Here is a 22,485-nt window from a genome sequence, read left to right as displayed (position 1 = left end):
AAGGAGGGCTAGGAGGGGAGCACAGGACGAGGTCTCACGATGGCTGTCAGAGGAACAAGGAGGTAGATGAAGAAGATGAACAATGGAAGGCAGAGGGAAGACTGAGGGGAGGGGAGCTGGACCCCGACAAGGCTGCATGAAACAGAGACAAACAAGGGAGTCAAAGGGATAGCACATCATTTACTGGAAGAAGATGCACCAAGACTCCAGCAAACGTCCAAGTGGGTTATGGGCACCACGAAGGTGTGATGGACTCTGGGAAGGTGTTTGAATCGAGGATCAGACTTCCTCTTGAGGCTGCTAGCTCTTTTCCTTTGGGTTGCTGACATCCTGCAAGGTCTGATGGGGACGGATGGGCTGGAGAGAGTGATACAAGTGTACTGGACAGATGTTTAAATATGGCAGCAGGACCTTTGAACCCACCAGCTGATGGCAACTTTATGAATCAGATGGAAACTTGCCTGTACATAATTAATGAGATTCCAAGCTTAGGAGCCGATGCAGGATCTTTCCATTCTAGCCAGCAGGTAAGGTGCCACAGGAGCCACCCGCCACTACACTTAGTATCAAAAATAGGAGAATTCTACGCAGAGAAAGGAGTTCTTACTGGATCAGCAGGAATGAGGGTAGTTACCCCGCCCCCCCCCCTCACCCCATCCCGCCTCCCCAGAGCAGATGGGCAATTAAAAATACGAAAGCCAGTTGTTCATTAAAATATTTTAAGGAGATTGTGTGTCTCCATTTCAACATTACTTTGTTTTTAACATGACGGACCATGCTTCCTGGCTTCAGGAAAACCGACTGTTGAAGGAAGAGGTGATGACTGAATGGAACATCTAAATGCCTTTTATAAGATGGCTTGTGGACCAGGAATAGCTCAACAAGCTACCCTGTAAACACCATGCACACACCCCATGGAATGCCTGATCCTGATATAAATCAGACCATTTAATAGGATTATGTTTGTAGTGAATCTTTCCTCATTCCTTTTGGTTTTGATTCTGATGTGTTGTATTTGGCAGGTGGTTCAGGCTATCGGAGGCCCAGATGTGCCCAGAAGCATCATAAGCCCTCTACTTTCCAAAGATGCAACAGATTTTCTAAGGGGCCACCTAATCCCGAAAGAGATGGCGCTATGGGAGTCACTGGGAGAGGCATGGACCAGGTCCAGGTAAGAAAACACAACCCTATTTTCTGGAGTAAGCCAATTGCCAAGAAAGGGAATGTTGTATTGTGCATTTGAACATGCACACTGTATGGGTAATCAATGCTGGTTGTACAGGAGATGGCCTGATTGTGTAGTAATTGAAAGGTTTGGTTATGAAGTTGCTGGATTTCTCTTTGTCTTGTTATGCTCTAGGTGTAGCATAAGCGGCTTCCTTGTGGTGCACTTGACAAAGGAAGGTTCAGACGTGGAGATAACTTCAACACATGTATTAAACTATTTACACTTCTATTACTCTGGTTCGACACTACTGCTAATCCTACTATAGCTACCCAGACTAACTAACCGGTTGCTGCAATCCACGTGGTGGGTGTGATATTGAATCAACCCTGTGTCCGTACTCACTGACTGTCTCCACTGGAAAGAGGCAGATCATGTGTGTGGTGTCCTTTTTCTATGGGTTGGTGTAATGCTCTCCTGTGGTCGTGTCACCTCTGTGTGTATCGTGAATGTCCATTGGTCGTGTCCTATCTAACTGATCTATCGGTTGAGTGTGTGTGATGTCTCTGGTGTTCCCTCTAGTGTCTAGCTAGCCTACATGTAATTACATTAACCCCTTGTGTATTTACAATGATGCACATCACCACATCCCCCTTTTTTTATATGTTACATATTTTCTGTACACTTTAAGAAAATTGAACAAAAAACAGGTAGATAAGTTAAGGTATATACACGTCATGGGAACAGTGATTAAACAATAAGTCCAAATCATTCGTGTTCCTGCAAGGACTGCGCGTCGGAGTCTTGCGTTGCTTCTATCGTGGAGGCTGTCCACGAGCTCGCTGTGGAGGCTTGTGACATTGGAGTCACTTCTTGTTCGTGCAAGGACTGCGCTCTGGAGTCTTGCGTTTCTGCAATTGTGGAGTCTGTCCACAAGCTCGCTGTGGAGGCTTGTGACACTGGAGTCACTTCTTGTTCATGGAAGGACTGCGGTGTGGAGTCTTGCGTGTCTTCTTTCGTAGAGTGGGGAACCCTGAGCGGTGCATGGATGCTCTGTGTGGCAGCAGGCTGCTCTCTGTGGGCTTGTACCGCTCTCTGTCTCTTGGTTTCAGGCCGCAGCATAATCCTGTACTCACGAGTCGGGATGTCATAGATGCTGGGCTGAAGATTCTCAAATGCGAAGAATGAATCCGCCTCTGCGTCGGATTCAGTACGGGGGTCACCATTTCTAATGAAAAAACCTTCGTCCGAGTCGTAGTCTTCTAGGACCATATCATCACTGTTTGCGTGGGAGCTGGCATTGGGCTCGCGAGGTCCAGAGAAAATGTAAAGGTCGATTTTGAAGTATTGAAGGTCGGAATCATCAGTTTGGGCGTAGGTAACTGCTTGTTGCAGGGTTCTTCGTAGGTTAATTTCATTTCCTGGTTCAATTTGAGGCATTGTGCTGTCATTCCAGGTGAAAGAAGGTTGTTTTACGGCTTTAAAAGATTTTTTCTTTGATTTTGGGATGTTTCCCCTTTAAATGGGCGTGGTCCGGGGCCTCTGACGTCATTTCGCATGTGACATCATACGTAGGAAGCGATCGCACATGCGCAAATCGCTGTTCCTGTACCGGGGGCCGTTTTCACGATTGCGCATGCGCAAACGGACCTTCCCGTTCTGTGCGCTTCTCACGCAACTGAGCATGTGCAGTTCCTTTAGAAAGATGGCCGCCGCTCAAAATTGTTCTCTGCTCCGGGATCTCAGCCTTGTGGTGAATACTGGTGCTTCTCTTCCCTTTTCTTGCTGGTTGGAGTGTGTTTTCCTCACAGTATTTGCCGAATTTGTCCAGGACTGCCTGGAAGTCGCTCCTGTTTTGCCCTTTGGAAAACTTGAATTTTTTAAAGATTTCTTCTGCTCTGGCACCGGCGATGGTGAGCAGAAGCTCTGTCTTTTCAGCATCGGCCACGTCTTGTAGGTCGGCTGCTACCAGGAAGATTTCAAACTTTTGCTGGAATGCCCGCCAGTTTTCGCGGAGATCGTCGTGGCACTGAAGCCGCTGCGGAACCGGGATCTCGAACATCTTGCCTGGGTATTGTTGCTGGTTGTCACTGTACGCTGAGTTTTAGCTATATGGATTGAAACATTTCACTGCTGGTACCATGTCTTGTTATGCTCTAGGTGTAGCATAAGCGGCTTCCTTGTGGTGCACTTGACAAAGGAAGGTTCAGACGTGGAGATACTTCAACACATTTATTAAACTATTTACACTTCTATTACTCTGGTTCAACACTACTGCTAATCCTACTATACCTACCCAGACTGACTAAGCAGTCTGCCACAATCCACGTGGTGGGAGTGATATTGAATCAACCCTGTGTCTGTACTCACTGACTGTCTCCACTGGAAAAAGGCAGATCATGTGTTTGGTGTCCTTTATATATGGGTTGGTGTAGTGCCCTCCTGTGGTCATGTCGCCTCTGTGTGTATCGTGAATGTCCATTGGTCGTGTCCTATCTAACTGATCTATTGGTTGAATGTGTGTGTATGATGTCTCTGGTGTTCCCTCTAATGTCTAGCTAGCCTACATGGAATTGCATTAACCCTTGTGTATTTACAGTGATGCACATCACCACACTCTTCAGTGCCTGCTGAATGAGTCCTGGCTCCTCTGGTATCAGCATATCTTGCTCCCAAATGTTGGCATCTCAGTCTGCAGTAGTTGAAGATATAGAGACATATATACAAGCTGTACAGTTCCACATGAAACAAATTTCTCAGTAATGTACTTGTGTGTGATGGAGATGTATTTTACTGCTGACAGTGCACTCATAGCTACATGCCCTCTTACATATAGGACGTGGGATGAATTTTTTTTGTTTGAAAATATTTTCATTAAACTTTTATCATTTATACCCAAAAGATACAAAAATTACAAACAAATGAACCAAATAATAAGAACAATAGTCTAGTAAAGCCACCAACCCTCCTTACTCCCTCTCCCCCTCTAACAGCCAACACTGACCAATTATTTAAAGTACAATATGAACGGTTACCATCTACGGTAGAACCCTTCAATTGACCTCACGGTATATTGACCTTCTCCAGGTGCAAAAACTCCATTAAGTCACCTAGCCATGCCAAGGCATTATGTGGCATCACCAGTCTTCAATCAGGAGGATTCACCTCCAAGCAATCAGTGAGGTAAATGCCAGGGTATCTGCCCCCGCACCCGTCTGCAGCTCCGGCATGTCCGATATCCTGAACATAGTCACTTAAGGTCAGGGCTCCAGCTCAATAGTCAGGATTGCTGATATGGTGCTGAAAAAAAGAGACCCAAAAACCCACAAGCTTAGGACAGGACCAGAACATGTGCGTGTGGGTCACAGGCATTCTCGAACAGCACTCACACCTGTCCTCTTAACAGTCGCTGAATCGGTGCAGGTGCAGCGCGTTTTGCTGTCGTGGAACTCCATGAATTCTACACCGGTTCAACACTTAGTCTCAGAAACCGAGATTCCCGCCCATGGTATCTGGGAACCCCTGCAAACATTGACTTGTGCAACTTCTAAGTGGTAGTTCCAGCTATCCGCCAGGTCCGTCATTCGGAAAAAAAATTATTCTTGTTGTCTACAGGGTCTGAAGACACCAGAGTCCAAAGACCGCAGTTTAGGAAATGATGGCTTAATACAAATTGAGAGTTGATATGTGACCAGGTGTAGGACATAATGTGCAGCTTGCTGCAAGAGCACCGCTGTTTTGATACATTATTCATAAATATTTAACCCAGGTTTTGATTTCTGGGATTGCACTTCAGTGCTGGTCGCATTCTTTCTGAAGAATGCTGGCTGAGCTATAGAGTGACATTCTTCAAATGCCTCCAGTAATTATGGGCTCCAATAATACAATAAGGCAGTTTACACCGTTCTTTCTCAGTGAACTATAAATTAGATTGGTTGGTACAAGCAAAATTTCTGAATGACAGTTCGCTGTCATTTATTCACACATTGCCCCCAATATTTCTTAGCACATTGCCCCGTGAATGCTGAATTAAGCCTACCTCAAAGATGCTGCTGCTGAATCTGCTCTGGTTTTCAAATAATTGGGGAAGGCCCCACAATACGCAACTCTGACAAATTGAAAAATTCTTTCGGGTGTGGGATCATCTTAAATCTCTCTCATAGGTGTGGCCATCGAGTCCTCCATTAAACTTGCCCATCATTTTCGTCAAATAGTTTTGGGAAGAATCCTGGGTTGGGAATGCAGTGGGAGGCAAAGAGATGCAGCCAGGTCCAACCTAGAAAAAGCCATACAAAGGATGACATATAAAGGGTCACTTGGACTAGATTTTTTATTTTTAAAAATTTTTATAGTACCCAATTCATTTTTTCCAATTAAGGGGCAATTTTAGCGTGGCCAATCCACCTATCCTGCACATCTTTGGGTTGTGGGGCAAAATCCACGCAAACAAGGGGATAAAGTGCAAACTCCACACAGACAGTGACCCAGAGCCGGGATCGAACCTGGGACCTCAGCGCCATGAGGCAGCAGTGCTATCCACTGAGCCGCCGTGCTGCCCATTTGGACTAGATTTATGGAGCACAGGCCACCAATCTGTCCTGGGAGCATGGTTGGGCCCGACGATCAGAAGGTGGCCACTAGTATGCCTGGGTCACACAAGGCCTATCATAAGCACCTGCAATAAATCAGGCTTTACGTAAGCCTCGGATGCAGAAACTCTTAATACTCCTTTACCTACAGAGCATTCCCACCAGTCAACGGCCTTTACAAAAATTGAATGGAGGTTCCAACTCTGAAAGGCCCACCCAGTAAGCCTTGGCAATAAATCTGGTATATTGGACCTCACTCTAATTTCCAGCCGGTGATGTGGACAGGACCTGCCAAAGTTACAGTCAGCTGCTCTCAGAATGGCCGCTCTGCCCGCCAAGGATGTTGCATTATTAATTTCACACAACAGAACTGTTTTTCCCCTTGCTCCCTCAGCCAGTTCTTGGGTTCCTGGGACTTGGCGACTTCTCTTGGAAATAGGGAATCACTGCCACATTAAGAATTCAAACCTCCTGCTGTCTGAAGACATCCAAGCATTGAGTGGAATGTGGGGCAAATCTCTACTGTTTAACTTCTAGTCACAGTAATTAATAGAAATAATCATAGGATCATAGAATTTACAGTGCAGAAGGAGGCCATTCGGCGCAGTGAGTCTGCACCGGCCCTTAGAGCCCATGCCTCCACCCTATCCCCATAACCCAGTAACCCCACCTAACCTTTTGGAACACTAAGAGGCAATTTAACGTGGCAAATTCACCTAACCTGCACATCTTTGGACTGTGGGAGAAAACCAGAGCTCCCGGAGGAAACCCACGCAGACATGGGGAGAAAGTGCAAACACCACACAGACAGTCACCCGAGACTGGAAATAAACCTGGTTCCCTGGAGCTGTGAGACAGCAATGCTAACCATTGTACCACCATGCCGCCCTAATAAACATTTTTCCTAAATCTTAAAAAAAATAAATCAGTGACCTGATCAGAAGCAAAGTGATCAGAACCTCCTGGTTGCCTTCTTTTAAAAACAAATTGCTGATCTTACAACCGCAAAAAACTCGTGATCAAGCACAGCCAATTACAAAAAGCTTTTAATCCACTTCACGCCTCTTTAGCCTCTGTAAATAAACACACAGGCATTGAAAAAGCTCTACAGTCTACAGGACAAAGTCCATTAATTGATGCAGTTTGGAGGAGAGTGTTAGCTTTGTTGAATTGACGTCTTAACCTGATAGTACTCAGTAAATAACACACAGGCTTAAAAAACTCTTCTAAGAAAGATCAGTTTATTACAAGGTAATAAAGATGTCAATCCAACAATACTAGCACTCTCTTCCAAACTGTATCAATTAATGGACTCTATCATTTTCAATGCCTGTGTGTTTATTTACAGTCTACTAATGAGGTGTGAAGTGGATTAAAGCTTTTTGTCATGGATATTATGAATGGCTGTGATTGTGTGTCAGCTCTGTGAGAAGGCAAAATGTTTCAAAATTTTGAATGAGACTGCTGTCAGAGCATACCACCAACCTTTTGAAAACAATTCACACTTATTTGAAATGCATACCAACTATTAACATCATTTAATTATTTTTAATTCCTGGAGTTTGGGCAAACAGCAATGGCCAGCAAGAAATAGTTCCCTCCGATTAAATAGAGAAAATTCAATATTATATAAATTAATGTGTTTCACAGTTTTACATTTGTATGAAAGTGATAAAGAGGATTAGTGAGCCTTGATATAAAACCATCCCTGTATTTTCAGTAATATATTGTACCTGCAAACTCAAGGGCATTCTTACATCCTGCACATCTAGTGCAGCAGTATTTTTAATATATAATAACAGGAACCTGATGTAGTGGCAAAGAACTAGAGATACCTTAATGATTCAGATGAGACCCATTATCAGAACTGAAATATTAACCTGTCTCGCAGTTATACGCAGATCATTCTCCTGTGTGTTTCCACTATTTCTAAATTTTTACTTTAGATTTCCAGCATTCACATTTCTTTTTTGTGCTTACAAATATGTCAACCTTAATGTGATAGCACCCCCTACAGAGCAGTGCTGGTATTGCAGCACCTACTTCTTGGGTTAAATCTTCAAAAGGTTTATTGTGAGACTAAAACCTTGTGGGTGGAAACGACATTCCACACCTGTTTTTGACATCTCTGGTTGACAAAATATTTCATGAAGAACAGCATTTTGCATAAAAGATAAACGTGTAGAGAGAACGCATGTGAATGGTGAACAGAGAGAATAGAAGGTGCATAGATTGATGTGATGAATTAGGAATATAGGAACAGGAGTAAGTCATTTATCCCCTCAAGCCTGTTCCATCTTTCATTGGCTGAACTATGACCTCGCTCCAAAAAAAAGACTTTTCCTCATATCCCTTAATGGCTCATTAGAATATCGGGCGTGATCCAGATATTGCCGGGTGCCATTAGTCAGGTGACTCGCATGAGGTTTCGTGCCCGCATGAAGCCTGATTTAGGCCTCTCCCACGATTCACCCATCGCACCCGGCATGTGGTAGAATCGTGCTCAGGATTTGCACTTAATCTAGTTTCAGTGGCTGTTTTCAGAAGAGTTCCAAACTTTAACCACCCTTTGCTTGTGAGGTGTTTCCTAATTTCACTCCTGACAGATTTAGCCCTACTTTTTGACTTTGCCCCTTTGCGCTAAGCTCCCAAAATGGCAGAACTAGCTTCTCTTTCTAAATTCAAGGAGGAACCTGTATGAACAGGGTGAAATAGTGGGGAAAATAATCTAAGACTAGCAAGGAAAACAAATAACTTTTTTAAAATGTGAGACATGCAGAGTCCTCTTCAGCGATCACTAGCTGATGAGTATGATTGTCCATCTAAGATACTCCATGTTGCTGGTCATGGGTTCTGTGGGCCCTTGCCTGGCTGAGCCCGATCCTCGAGCCACATCTTCAACTGCACACTTGGCAGCTGTTTCCGGGAGGTGGAATTGGTCCTTGGACTTGAAATCGCTAGCATTCTATTCTTAGGCTTCTTTTCTGGGCCTCCTCTTGCGATCGGGTGTCCTCAAAGAATTGTGTCCCTTCAATCAGGAAGTTCCTCCAAGTAGGTCTCTTCTGACATCTGTTGACATCTGTGTTGCATTTCTTGAGGCAAGACTTCAGGATGTCTTTGAAGTGCTTCCTTTGTCATCCACTTGCTCGGGAGCCTTCTTTGAGCTGGGCAAAGAAGATTTGCTTTGGAAATTGAATCCTAAGCACGTGACCAGTCCAGTAGTGTTGGTTTCGGATGATCACTGCCTCAATGCTGGTGCTTTTGGCTCCTTCAAAGATGCTGATGTTGGTACAGAGTACATCAACAAAATAACAACAAAGATAATTCATTGGCTGTGCAGGACTTTGTGACAATCTGAGGATGTGAATTGTAGCCACCTGGGTTGGCCACTTCCCAACTTAAAATGAAGAACCGCGAAGGCTGAAGGGAAATTCAGCCAACACAGGCAAAGACTAGCAAATACAGAAATCATGTGTATTGAAACCTGTAAGAAACCAGACAACACTGAAACCAGCAGCCATCTGCATAGTAATGAGCAATTCCAAGGCACAATTGCAACAGTTAAGGTGAATAAAGCCAAGCCAGACTCCTTGGCGCCAGCAGGAGCCAAGACACGGTAGCATTGTGGATAGCACAATTGCTTCACAGCTCCAGGGTCCCAGGTTCGAATCCGGCTTGGGTCACTGTCTGTGCAGAGTCTGCACATCCTCCCCGTGTGTGCGTGGGTTTCCTCCGGGTGCTCCAGTTTCCTCCCACAGTCCAAAGATGTGCAGGTTAGGTGGATTGGCCATGATAAATTGCCCTTAGTATCCAAAATTGCCCTTAGTGTTGAGTGGGGTTACTGGGTTATGGGGATAGGGTGGAGGTGTTGACCTTGGGTAGGGTGCTCTTTCCAAGAGACGGTGCAGACTCGATCGGCCAAATGGCCTCCTTCTGCACTGTAAATTCTATGAAAAAGACAAAGGAAGGCCAACGGACATTTAAGGACCGCCCGGCGATCAGGGAAAAACTCCAGTATTGGAGAAATCAATCCAAGTGATCGGAACACAGTCCAATCACTTGGAACCAGGTACGGGGTACACCCCGAAGGGTGGAAAGCCCCTGGGGACTATAAAGTAAAGCCTCCAAGTTCAAATCATCCTTCTTGGCAGGGTCACTCAGCAATGCGAAGCAACCCCCTGAGAGTGAACTGTCCAGCGGCCGCCAACCAAGTCAGTCTCAAGTCAACGCTCGCTACGAGATAGGCGCTCCTAGCTACCAGTCCATACCAGCTTTTGAATCCTGCAGACTCAGGACCTGAACAAAAAGCCATTTGTTCCCCTGACCTGGTGGGCCAATTCCGAAGCTAAGTAAAGGCCTTTTAGTGATAGGAATAGTCTAGAAAGTAGAGTTTATGCATGAGTAGTGATTTACTGTGTATAATAAATGTGTTTTGATTTGAATCTTACTAATTGGTGTGTTGAGTTATTGATCATTACTTGAACTTGAACCACGTGGCGGTATAAAGATACCTGGCGACTCTAGAGCAAAGGTTAAACAAACAGAGCAAATTACGAATTAAGAGCCAACCAAAAGTTAGCAACAGAATGCACGTTTTTCTTTCTATCTACTGTTACAGGATAATAGATACAAGAGAGCTGTCAACATTGGGCTTTGATAGTGCTACACCTGTCATTGGCACCAATTAGTTGTCTTAACGCAGACTTGAGAAGGGAAGCCTTTGAAAGAAATTAATGTTTATAAGAAAGTGAACCAACAGTTAAATGATTGCATCCCCTTTTCTTTCAGAGCTGATTGGCCAAAGGACCACTTTGTTCATCCATATGTGCCGAGGTTTAGAAATGGCTGGGAACCACCTCAGGACAATTTTCGAGGTGTTCCCTGGGAACTGGACCCACACCAAGTGTCAGATTCCATTGCCACTCCAGCAGATACGCAGCGCAGACAGGAGGAAATGAAGCGACAACCTGAGGAGGTACGGTGGTCTTCATGGTCAATTGTTTTTTTTAAATGTATAATGTGACATTTTGAATGTTCCTTGCATTCTATGTTACCAGATAGATTTTCTTTTAAAGACCCCATGGTAATGCCTGAATAAAATATTAAGTGCAGTATTGTTTGACTTCTGGGAGTTAGGACTTCCTCTTCAGAACTGAGCTCAAATGATTGCAGGTTGAATCTGGTCTCTTGATCCCCCCCCCCCCCCCACCAGGCTGCCCTCGGATCCATTCACACCGAGGTCCCGCCGGATAAGACCAGGTGTGAATGCCGCCGGCTGGACTCGGGTGTTTTTGTACGGCCACTCGGGCCATCCCGGGCCGAAATCGGCGGGGGTGGTCGCGTAGAGCGGCCCATGACTGACGCCGCGCCGACGCCAATGGCGGCGATTCTCCGCTCTCCGGAGAATCGGTGGACTGGCATCGGGGCGGCGTCGCGCGATTCGCGCCCGTCCTGGCGATTCTCCTGCCCGACCTGGGCTGAGAGAATCCAGCTCCCTCTTTTTTTTTTTTGCTTCCCCCTACCTTGAGCCTTTTTCCACGTTTGTTGAGTTATAATCTTCCAGTTCTGTTCAGAGGCATGTCTGAAATGCTGGCTAACGTGTTCTCTTCAAGAACGATGACTGACTCCAGTGGAATTTGAGTCCCGAGTACTAAGACAAAACTGCCTTTCTTCATTAAAATTATAGAATGGTAACAGCGCAGAAAGGGGTCGTTCATTCCTTTGTGTCTACGTCAACTCTTTGCAGGAGCAACTCAGCTAATCCCACTCCATGCCCTTTCCCTATATCTCTGCAGTGATTTTTCTCTTAAGATAATTGTCAAATTTGCTTTGGACGGTCATGATTGAATTTTCTTCCGTCACACACTCGGGTCGTCCAAAACAAGTGGAATTGTTTTATTTGAACAAAAAATGTTTGGTGTGTGTGAGATTTCAGTTTTAAATTATGAATAATCCACTCAAAAACAACGCTATCTAGTTCAAAATTGAAAGTTCTTAGACATAAAATTTGGTCTTCATACAGTAGCCAAAATGATACTTAGGCTTCACACAACACTTGGATCCCATATAAAGTTGTTTTCACCATAATTTCTTTTTGTCTTTCAGCACTCATCGGCACCATGCTTCCCTCCTCCCAATGGGTATGCATACTGTAATACATCATTCAAGAGAGGCCAGGTTGCTGACCAGAATACCGCAGTGGATGCTTTTAAGCAGAGTGTTAGTCGGCATGTAGATAGGTAACTGGTATTAGCATGCTGTGGAGAACTGGTACAATGTGCATTCTCTTCCTTTCTGCTGGTAAACTGTATGGACAGCTTCTCTGCATTAATATTCCCCAATGGGTCTGCGATCCACAAAACTAACAGATTTCTCAATTTGCTTATCCTTTTTATTTTACAGCCTTCTAGTTTGGAGCTTTGATATCCCTTTCTTTCTTTTTTTTTTAAACGTTAATTTTAGAACGTTCAGTATAGCTGAAGATTTTGGCTCTTGTTTCCTTAAAACTATAGGAGCATTGTGACTGTGACCTCTAATCCTGGCCGCTTGAGCATCTCTGATTTTTATCGTTTCACTAGTGGTGGCTGTGCCTTCAGTTGCATTGGCTGTAAACTCTGGTGTATCCCTCTGATGGTCTGTCGCTAACTGGCTTTCCTCCTTTAAGATACTCCTTAAAATCAATCTGAAAACTTTCAGTCATCTGACCTAAGAACTCCTTATGTGACTCTGTGTCATATTTTGTTTCATAATGCATCTGTGAAGCAGCTTGGAATATTTTATGATGTAAGGTCTTATTGCATGGGTGACTGGAAAAAATGAGGAAGATAAGTTCTGGAATCAACTTGGGTTGGGTGGATAGCGCGTGAGTCAGAAATTTGCCACGGATCTCGAAATTAAAATGAATATTTTAACTCCCAGGATACATTTGAGAGCAAAGGCTGTCTGACTTCCCATGGATTTCATCTGGGTATTTGGAAACAACCAGTGTAAAATCATATAGTCCAGAGGCTGCCCACTGCAAGTGCCTGAATAGTCCAATTGCCCTCAAGGGTGTCCTGTAGGGTTCTTGTACCCCAGCATTGGGGGTAGGTGGTGGCAGTCTTCACCAAGTCAAGACAATGATAGCTCTGCTTCAGCCAATTGCCCTATATGCTTTTATCTGCCATTTTCACCTGGCAAGAAAGCTACTGTGGCTTCCTGCTCGGGTCACCAAGTGAAAATTATCCTGGATCTAAAGAATGTAATGGACTAACATGTATATGTGAAAGAGGACCCGACAGGCTTTGAGTTGATACCCTTATCACCTGCCTTATAGAACAGATTAAAATCAGACACCAGGGGTGGGATTCTCCACCGGCGGGAGTCTCCGTTTTGCCGGGCCCAGGAGTTTGCTGACGGCATGGGGCTGCCCCACAATGGTAAACCCCATTGACCGGCCGGCGTAACGGAGAATCCTGCCGGCAGGTCGGGGCAGAAAAATGGCACGGCAGGGTGGAGAATCCAGGCCCAGGTGCTCCCAGTGCCTTCAGACTAGGTAAATAACAATGCCTGCCAGGTGGGGAGGGTGAAAATTTGTCCTTTCAACTGTTACAATAACCAAAGCCTCAGGGAGGAATGCACGGTGTGAAGACTTTAATTTGATAACATTTAACATCAAATCTGACATTGGGAGACACCTTCGCCAATACAGCAGTCTCTGCTTCAGAGAGGAACTCTGAAATTCTATGGCAATACGTTGGAGCACCAACCTTTGCAATGAGGTGCCATTTGACACCTGACCTCAACAGCTGCAGTTTTGGGGAAGTGCAGAGTAGGAACTTCTCTAACAGGAAAAATTAGAGGGTAATTGTCCCATTGCTGCTCTTGTGCACATGTTGTTAAGTAGCATCGGCAGGGGGGGGGGGGGGGGGCACGGTGGCATAGTGGTTAGCACTGCTGCCTCACGGCACCGAGGACCCAGGTTTGATCCCAGCCCCGGGGTCACAGTTTGAATGGAGTTTGCACATTCTCCCCATGTCTATGTGGGTCTCATCCCCACAATCCAAAAAGATGCAGGGTAGGTGGATTGGCCACAGTAACTTGCCCCTTAATTGGAAAAAAAAAGAATGGGATACTCTTTATAAAAAAAAATTTAAATTTTTTTTTTAAAGTAGCATCAACAGAATCCTAGAGACAGGTTGGCCACCCTCTTCTCGACAGGTATTTTCACAAAAACAAACCAAAGCAGAAGAGAAATCGTACAACATTATTAATAACCAACACCCATCTTTCCCCCCAACCTTGCTCCCCACCATTATCCCCTTCTCCCATTTTACCGTACCCCCCACTCCCTTTGCTGACCCCTGAATCCTCCATAAAGAAGTCAATGAACGGCTTCCACCTCCGAGTGAACCCATCGACGTACCCCTCTCAGAATGAACTTGACCTTCTCCAGACTCAGGAATTCCGCCAGGTCACTCACCCACATCCCTGCTTTCGGCAGCTCCGAGTCCCTAGATCCAAGCAAGATCCGCCTCCAGGCTATCAGGGAGACAAAGGCCAAAACATCGGCCTCTCGCCCCCTGGACTGCTGGGTCTTCTGACACCCCGAATATCCCCACCTATGGGCTCAGGGACCACCTTCACCCCCAGCACCTCTGATATTATGTCAGCGAACCCCTGCCAGAATCCCTTCAGCTTCGAACATGCCCAGAAGATGTGGACGTGATTCACGGGCCCCACCGCGCACCACCCACACTGATCCTCTATCCCCTCAAAAAAAAAACTATTCATCCGTGCCACCATCATATGTGCCCTATGGACTACTTTAAACTGAACGAGGAAGCATTCCCACTCCACAGGGCCTCAGTCCATGTCCCGGCTTCCACCTCCCCTCCCAGCTCGATAGCACAGTGGTTAGCATTGTTGCTTCACAGCGCCAGGGACCCGGGTTCAATTCCCGGCTTGGGTCACTGTCTGTGCGGAGTCTGCATGTTCTCACCGTGTCTGCGTGGGTTTCCTCCAGGCGCTCTGGTTTCCACCCACAGGTCCATTACGACATGCTGTTAGGTGAATTGGACATTCTGAATTTTCCCTCAGTTTCCCCGAACAGGCGCCGGAGTGTGGCGACGAGGGAATTTTCACAGTAACTTCATTGCAGTGTTGATGTAAGCCTACTTGTGACACTTAAAGATTATTTTAAAAAAGCTCCTCCTCCCACTTTATGTCCCCCACCAGGGCCCTCTCCCGGTCCATCAACTCCTTGTAGACCTCGGACATCTTCCCCTGCCCTATCTCATCCTTTGACATTACCTTATCCTGCAACCCCAAGGGCGGCAGCCCCCCGCCACCCGGGTGCAGATCAGTGCCTACACTGAGGCATCCTCCGGTCCCAAATGCTGCCTCCACCCTTACGACCGACACCACCACTGGGCTCACCAAGTGTCTGACCGGCGAGAACGGCAGAGGCGCTGACAACAAATCCCTTAAAAACGTTCCCCTATACAATGCAGCCTGCATCCGACTCCACGCCGACCCCTCCCCTACCACCCATTTCCTAACCATGGTGATGTTCGCCACCCAGTTGTAGTTCATGTTCGGCAATGCCAACTCTCTCTTTCACCCTCCAATTCTTGCCCCCGCTCCTAACCCGCGGAATCTTCCCTCCCCACACAAACCCAGAGATCAGCGCTTTAACCTTTTTGAAGAATTCCCCTAATCTCCTCTCCGGCCCTCTGGTCTCAATCGGGACATCCTCGCTCATTCCCATATTCAACTTGTACCCGGAGAACCGGACAAATTCCTCCAAAATCCCCATAATGTCCCCAATACTGCCCGATAGATCCGAAACGAAGAGCAGCAGGTCGTCCGCATACAGCGCGAGACCCTGTGCTTGGCTTCCCCTCCCCCGCACAATCTCTCTGCAGCCCCCCGATGCCCTAAACACCATTGCCAGCGGCTCTATCGCCAAAGCAAAGAGCAATGGGGAGAAATCCCTGACTCGTCCCCCGATGCAGCCCAAAATAACCTAAACTCATTCAGTTCGTCCACAAACTTGCGACCAGCGCCTTATACGGCTGCACAGTGTTTAGCACTGTTGCTTCACAGAGCCAGGGACCTGAGTTTGATTCCTGGCTTGGGTCACTGTCTGTGTGGAGTCTGCACGTTCTCGCCGTGTCTGCGTGGGTTTCCTCTGGGTGCTCCTGTTTCCTCCCACATGTCCCGAAAGACGTGCTTGTTAGGTGGATTGGACATTCTAAATTTTCCTTCTGTGTATCCGAACAGGTGCCGGAATGTGGTGACTAGGGGATTTTCGCGGTAATTTCATTGCAGTGTTAATGTAAGCCTACTTGTGACACTAATAAAACGTATTATTATTATATAGCAACCGGACCCAGTCCACAAACCCCTGCCTGAACCCAAACCACCCTAGCACCTCCCATCGATACTCCCACTCCGCCCGATCAAACGCCTTCTCCGCATCTATCGCCACCACCTCCAGCCCCTCCGAATGCATCATAATAATATTGAGCAGCCTCCTTACATTTGCCAACAACTGCGTCCCTTTCACAAAACCTGTTTGGTCCTCGATTCGCGAGGCCAACACCTTCGCCAATAACTTGGCGTCTACATTCAGTAGCGATATTGAGCGGTACGACTCATAGTGCTCCGGACCCTTGTCCTTTTTCAATATCAGGGAGATGGAGACCTGCGCAAATGTATAACCTCCTATAAAATGCCTCAAACACACCATTCACCCCCTCTGGATCCAGCGCCTTCTCACTGTACTCCTATACTGCCCCTCTGGCCCTCCATAACTGCCTCACCACTTCCCCATGGACACTAAACCAAACTCCATCTGGAGCCTCTGCCTCTCCTTCAATAGCCATGCCTCTGGGTCCTCCGAATATCTCCTATCCACCCTCAGGATCTCATCTACCAGCCTTGCATTCTCTGCCCACTCTGCTTCCTCCCGGTGTCCCCGAATCGAGATTACCTCTTCCCCTAACCGCAGCCTTGAGCCCCTCCCACAGCGTGGCGGTCGTGACCTCCCCTGTGTTGTTTAACTCTGCGTACCCCTGAATGGCGGCCCTCACCCGCTCACGCACCTCCTCATCTGCCTAGAGCCCCACATCTAGCCTCCACTGCAGGCGCTGCAGCCGCCCCCCCTCCCCACACCCGTCAACCAACCCTGTTAGCAATACCTTGTCCAACATGAAAAAGTCAATCCAAGAATACACCCAGTGTACGCGGGAGAAGTATGAAAATGTCTTCACCCTCGGTCTCCCGAACCTCCATGGGTTCACTCCCCCCATGTGCTCCATAAACCCCTTCAGCTCCTACGCCACTACTTACACCTTGACCGGCCTCGGGCTCAACCGGTCCAAACTCTGCACCATAACCATATTTGAAATCCTGCGCCCCCCCCCCAACCCCCAATAATCAACGGGTGCGAGTTCAAGTCTGGAATCTTCTCCAGCACCCGCCTCATGAAATCCACATCATCCCAATTTGGGGCATTAATGTTTACCTGGACCATCGGCAACCACACTCACCATCGCAAACCTCCGCCCCTCCCAACGAGCCTGCCACAATATTCCCCACCATGAACGCCACCCTCTTATTGACAAGCACCGCCAGCCCCTCGTCTTCATATCCAGGCCCGAGTGGAACACCTGCCCCACCCATCCTTTCCTTAACCTTGTCTGGTTCCCTATCTTTAAGTGTGTCTCCTGCAGGAAGGCCACTTTTGCCTTCAGACACCTCGGGTCCGCGAACACACGTGACCCTTTGACTAGCCCATTCAGCCCCCTCGCATTCCCCCCCCCGCTATCTGCCGATCAGCTATATCCCTTTTGGGCCAGCCCCCCGGTCCGTGTCATGCAACCCTCCAGGCCCACCCTCCGATGTCCACCATCATCGACCATTTTCCAACTACGACACATCATCCACACCCTTCTCAGCAACCCTCCCCACCCTTAAACAAAACACCAGCCTAACTCCTGTCCATGCCTACCTCCTGGCAAACCCTCACTACACTTCCATTAACTAGCCTGCCCAGCTAGCATGGTGCCCCCCTCCCAAGAGGCAGGATTCTCCGCGAACCGGCAGGGCGGGCAACTCGGGCGCGAAGGAGTGGCGTGAACCACTCCAGCGTCAGGCCGCCCTGAAGGTGCGGAATCCTCCGCACCTTCAGGGGCTAGGCCGGCGCCGGAGTGGTTTGCGCTGGCCGGCGCGGAAGCGGCTTGGCGCCACGCCAACCAGCGCCGCAGGGCCTCCACCGGCCGGTGCGAGTTGGCGCATGCGCGAAGCGCTGGGATGGTTCACCTCTGCGCCGGCCATCGCGGACTGTTACACCAGCCGGCGCTGAGGAATAAAGTGCCCCCACGGCACAGGCCCACACATGGATTGGTGGGCTCCGATCGCAGGCCAGGCCACCATGGGGGCACCCACCGGGGCCAGATCCCCCCCCCCCCCCCGAGGACCCCGGAGGCCGCCCGCGGAGCCAGGCCCGCCGGTAAATACCTGTCGTAACATACGCCGGCGGGACCGGCCAAAATCGGGCGGCCACTCGGCCCATCGCGGGCCGGAGAATCGCCGGGGGGGCCGCTGCCAATGGTCCCCGACCAGCGCGGCGCTATTCCTGCCCCCGCCAAATCCCCGGCGTCGGAGAATTCGGCAGCCGACGGGCGGGATTCACGCCGCCTCCCGGCGATTCTCCAACCCGGCGGGGGGGGTCGGAGAATCCCGCCCTTGGCCTCCAACTTCCCTACCATCCTAATCTCCCTTCGCCCCCATCCATACCCCCCTAAAGAGCAACAAAAGGCACATTCCTGTGATGATCCCCCATGAAAAGCCTGTCCTCCAGAAACTTTGTCGTCATAACTTTTTCAAAGAAAAATCTTTTCAAAGAACACACATACAATCTCCTCCGAACTTCAATATCCTCACTCTCCTCCCAGTCCATTATCCCTCATGAACTCTATCGCCTCTTCTGGATCATCCGGTCCTGAGTCTCCAGCCTCTGCTCCACTCTCTCGATTCCCGACATAGTCGGTTCCACCACCTTGGCTGACAGAACTTTCCATTAGGAACTCTATCAGCAGCTCTGTTGACCACTGGGTGGGCAGGGCAGCTCCCTTGCCCTCCACCATCTTATCTTGTGGCGAACCACACAAACTTGTCTGTTCCAGCAGTTTTTTTCATCTTGCCCCACTCCTAGCTCGTGGATCTACCCACCAGCCACACGAGAGAAATAAAACCTTCCACAGGCATTCCTGCACCTCTTGCACTCAAATATTTACCCCTTCGGGGAAAAGACCAAAAAATACTACCTTGAACAGGTGCCACCAAATGTGCGACCGCTCAATCCATGGCCGCCACCGGAAGTCCAAACCTCACTCTAATGTGCAGATTTCCAAGGTACAGGAGACTTTGGGATTCATCCCCTTCGCCTCTGAGATCTCGGGCGTGCGCCATTCAGCACTGGTCTCCATCTGGTGGAACGGCACTCGTTGGGGTCTTCCAGGGACCGGAGGTCACCTGCTGCATGTCCTTTGGGCAGGGTGCCCTGCCACTGCCAACCAACATGGGCACTGTCAGTGTTCCAGGTTGGCACTGCCAAAGTGCCAAGCTGACATTTTTTCTGCGCGCTCAATTGGATTGGGGTTGCCCAGCGTGGATACTGTGGGGGAACCGTGACCCTCCCATATTTGGTCTGGGGAGTGGGGCGGGGGGGAGGGGATTGTTACAGGGACCTCGAAGATCAGAATGCCATTTAAAAATTGTATCTCGATCTCTCACTATAATGGGGTGTTCTGGCGAGCGGAGCTCCCCACCGTACATAATGGGGCTATATGCAGCCTTGGCCGCGCGTTTCCCATTCAGCTCCTTATTCAACGGGAGTCATGTTGAATAGCCATGTATTTCTCGACACTGCGAGTGCTGGGATACAAGTGGCTAAATGTGCTTGCTAGGGGACTTTGTTCTCTTTTGGGAGAATCGCACACTATGATTATAAAAGGATTATAATTTTCTGAATTTCTCATGGTGGTTGGATTTCATTAATGTAGCTGCATTTATTTGATGGTGCTTTGCATGCTTTGTGCTGCCTTGCTTCACAAATCAGTTTTCCACAGCCCTGCAATTAGTTACACTGATCAGATAATGAAAAGTGAACCAATGTAGCATGTTGCTGAAAATGTAGTCTTGTATTAATGCATTTTATGGCAGTTTGAGAAATTGAACATGTTTTATACTATTCCATTTGACGTAATGATTGGATTAAGAGGTCAGTGCTGATTCAGCTGAATGCCAAGCTAGGGCTGGCTTTAATTGCTCTGAGTGCCTTTGGACTAAGGAAAGGAAAATTGACCTGGATTCCTGATCACTGGCCTGCGACTCTTGGTGGAAATTTTATCAATGTGTAAGCAAGGATGAGGCAGGATTTGCTCAATTAATATATTCCACAGTGTATTATCTTAGCAAATCTTACTGCCTACGCCAAGGGTTAGTTGTTTGAGACAACAGGCCACTTTAGAACTGCACTCCAACAAGGAATCGCCATTCTTCTGAGCAAAGTTTTTGAGGGTACATTTCTGTATTAGAGCCCCTCCCACCCACCGATCGAGCTGGCACAGCTACCCTCTGCCAAGTTGTTGGCTGCCGTATAACATGTGCTGTATTCACTATTAGATGAAATGAACTAAAGGAGTGTGTTGAACTGTAGGAGTGATAACATATCAATGTTACAATTTCTGTGTTCACAAGTGAGATTAGTCAGCCTAAGTGTTCGAAAACCTCATCTATAGCAGTCACATTTCTTCCATTTGCTATCAGGTGAATTAATTAATTTCAGAAAGACACCACTTTTATCAAAAAGTATGTAGTAAACCTTCCATTTTAGTTTGTGGGTTGCAAAGTTATCGGGGGTTGCAAAGTTATCAATGAAGAATTGTACCACTATCAGCCCAAAGATATTATGCACAGGTGAGGTGTCTTTTCGGAAGTCATCATTCTCTTAGTAATACTGTTGGGTGAGGGGCATTTCTGAAAATCCTGCACCATTCCAATTCTATGCCAGTTTTTTAACAATACCATCTTACCACATCAGTAAGCATAGAGTAACATCTGGATTTTTAAAATATTATATGGAATAAAGCTCATACTGGAAATGATGACAAGGTATGGGCTCAGATAGATTATATATAATAGCAAAATACTGATGGGGGTTTAATTGAGGGTTCTGAATTGTTTATTAAACTCTCTACAATAGACTAAGCAAATTCATAAGATTCACGTTTACAAGACAGAGACTGTCTTCATTGTTTGAGGATCAAAATGTGATCAGTGCAAAATTTTATTGGAGGAACTGAAATTGAGCATTATAGAACAGTGTAGTAAAAGTCAATTTGAATTCATACTTTCTGTGGGAACAGGCCTCGTACCATTGTGGTTATTTGGACCATCTCTAACATTAATTAAATGCCAAGATATTTGCACTGGTGAAGACTTAAGACTCTCTGTGCTGGGAACAGGAAATATAATTTTGTGGATTTTGATATTCCTTGTTACTAGCTGTGGGTGGTTGTCATGCCAATGGCAAGCAAGTCATATGGCTAGTAGCCCATGTGCCTTGATGAAAGTTTGCCTCTACTCCAGATACAGCGAAGTGTAAGAAAGTGATTAGCAGGCAGTTAGGAGAATATTTTAAAAGTACTGAGCCGTTTTTCCTGTGTTTTCCATAAAACCAACATGTAATTCCTCTTCATCCATAAACACAGAAAAAAATAGCTCTATTTTTTATCCCTTGTTGAAAAATGATTACATGTCCTCACTAAAACACTGCTTGAGTGGCTTAGAATTGTTCTTTTTTTTCTGTAATAGAAATTATGAGGCTCAAGGAATCCACCAACCAAAGAAATATGTACGGATAGTGTATGACTTTGTGGCAAGGAACGCTAATGAACTCTCTGTCCTAAAGGAGGAGATATTGGAGGTGACAAACTGTTCTTTCTCTATTTCTTAAGTGCATGCGTGTGTGTGAGGTTTAATTATGCCTGCCATCAATAGGTAAGTGCAGAAGGAACTTATTATTGCTGGAGTATAGTTCCACTTTTCCAAAAGTAATTCTGAACGTGTAGTTCATGGGCACTGGGACCAATCTTTACAGCCCAAATGCTGAGTTCAGCGAAGTCTCATTAACACCCAGGACCCACCTAATCTGAGTAATTAGTACCACAGCAAGTGCATGGGTGACACAGCAGTTAGCACTGCTGCCTCACAGCTCCAAGGTCCCGGGCTCAATTCTGGCCTCAGGTGACTGTGTGGAATTTGCCCCATGTCGGCGTGGGTGTCCTCCGGGTGCTCCGTTTCTTCCCACAGTCCAAAGTTGTGCAGGCTAGGTAGATTGGCCATGTTAAATTGCTCCTTGGTGTTCAAAAGGTTAGGTGGGGTTATTGGGTTATGGGGATCAGGTGGAGGCATGGGTTTAGTAGGTTGCTCTTTCCAAGAGCCAGTGCAGACTCAATGGGCCAAATGGCCTCCTATGGCACTGTAGTGATTCTTCTATGATTCTTTATCTATCCACTGGGAGAGCTATGTATCAATAATTTATAACAGTCCTGTGTCAACCTTGATTTGACTGTGGACTTTAAATCATGCTATGATTGTTGAATTTGGTATTTATGTAAATTGCTTACATTTAGTTCTGACTCTGTACTTGCACAGGTAGCAGCTGCCAGTCTGCTCCTC

The 22,485-nt window shown here is 47.1% G+C and overlaps 1 protein-coding gene across 7 annotated transcripts in view; it reads left to right on the top strand.

Annotated features, from left to right (window-relative positions):
• eps8l2 (EPS8 signaling adaptor L2) overlaps positions 1–22,485 on the top strand; it is a 333,811-nt gene that overhangs the window by 270,963 nt on the left and 40,363 nt on the right. For 6 of the 7 annotated variants that reach the window (XM_072466344.1, XM_072466339.1, XM_072466342.1 and 3 more), the window contains 4 exons: positions 1,023–1,171; positions 10,543–10,729; positions 11,860–11,993; positions 21,619–21,730. In XM_072466344.1, coding sequence (XP_072322445.1) covers positions 1,023–1,171; positions 10,543–10,729; positions 11,860–11,993; positions 21,619–21,730 — 582 coding nt within the window. The remainder of the gene's footprint in view (positions 1–1,022; positions 1,172–10,542; positions 10,730–11,859; positions 11,994–21,618; positions 21,731–22,485) is intronic. The other variant, XM_072466345.1, reaches the window with a different exon arrangement.

This window comes from Scyliorhinus torazame, chromosome 10 (assembly GCF_047496885.1).
Source record: "Scyliorhinus torazame isolate Kashiwa2021f chromosome 10, sScyTor2.1, whole genome shotgun sequence".
In the NCBI taxonomy this organism is placed as follows: Eukaryota; Metazoa; Chordata; class Chondrichthyes; order Carcharhiniformes; family Scyliorhinidae; genus Scyliorhinus; species Scyliorhinus torazame.
The sequence above is the reverse complement of the archived record's forward strand: the minus strand, read 5'-3'. Positions and strand labels throughout refer to the sequence as shown.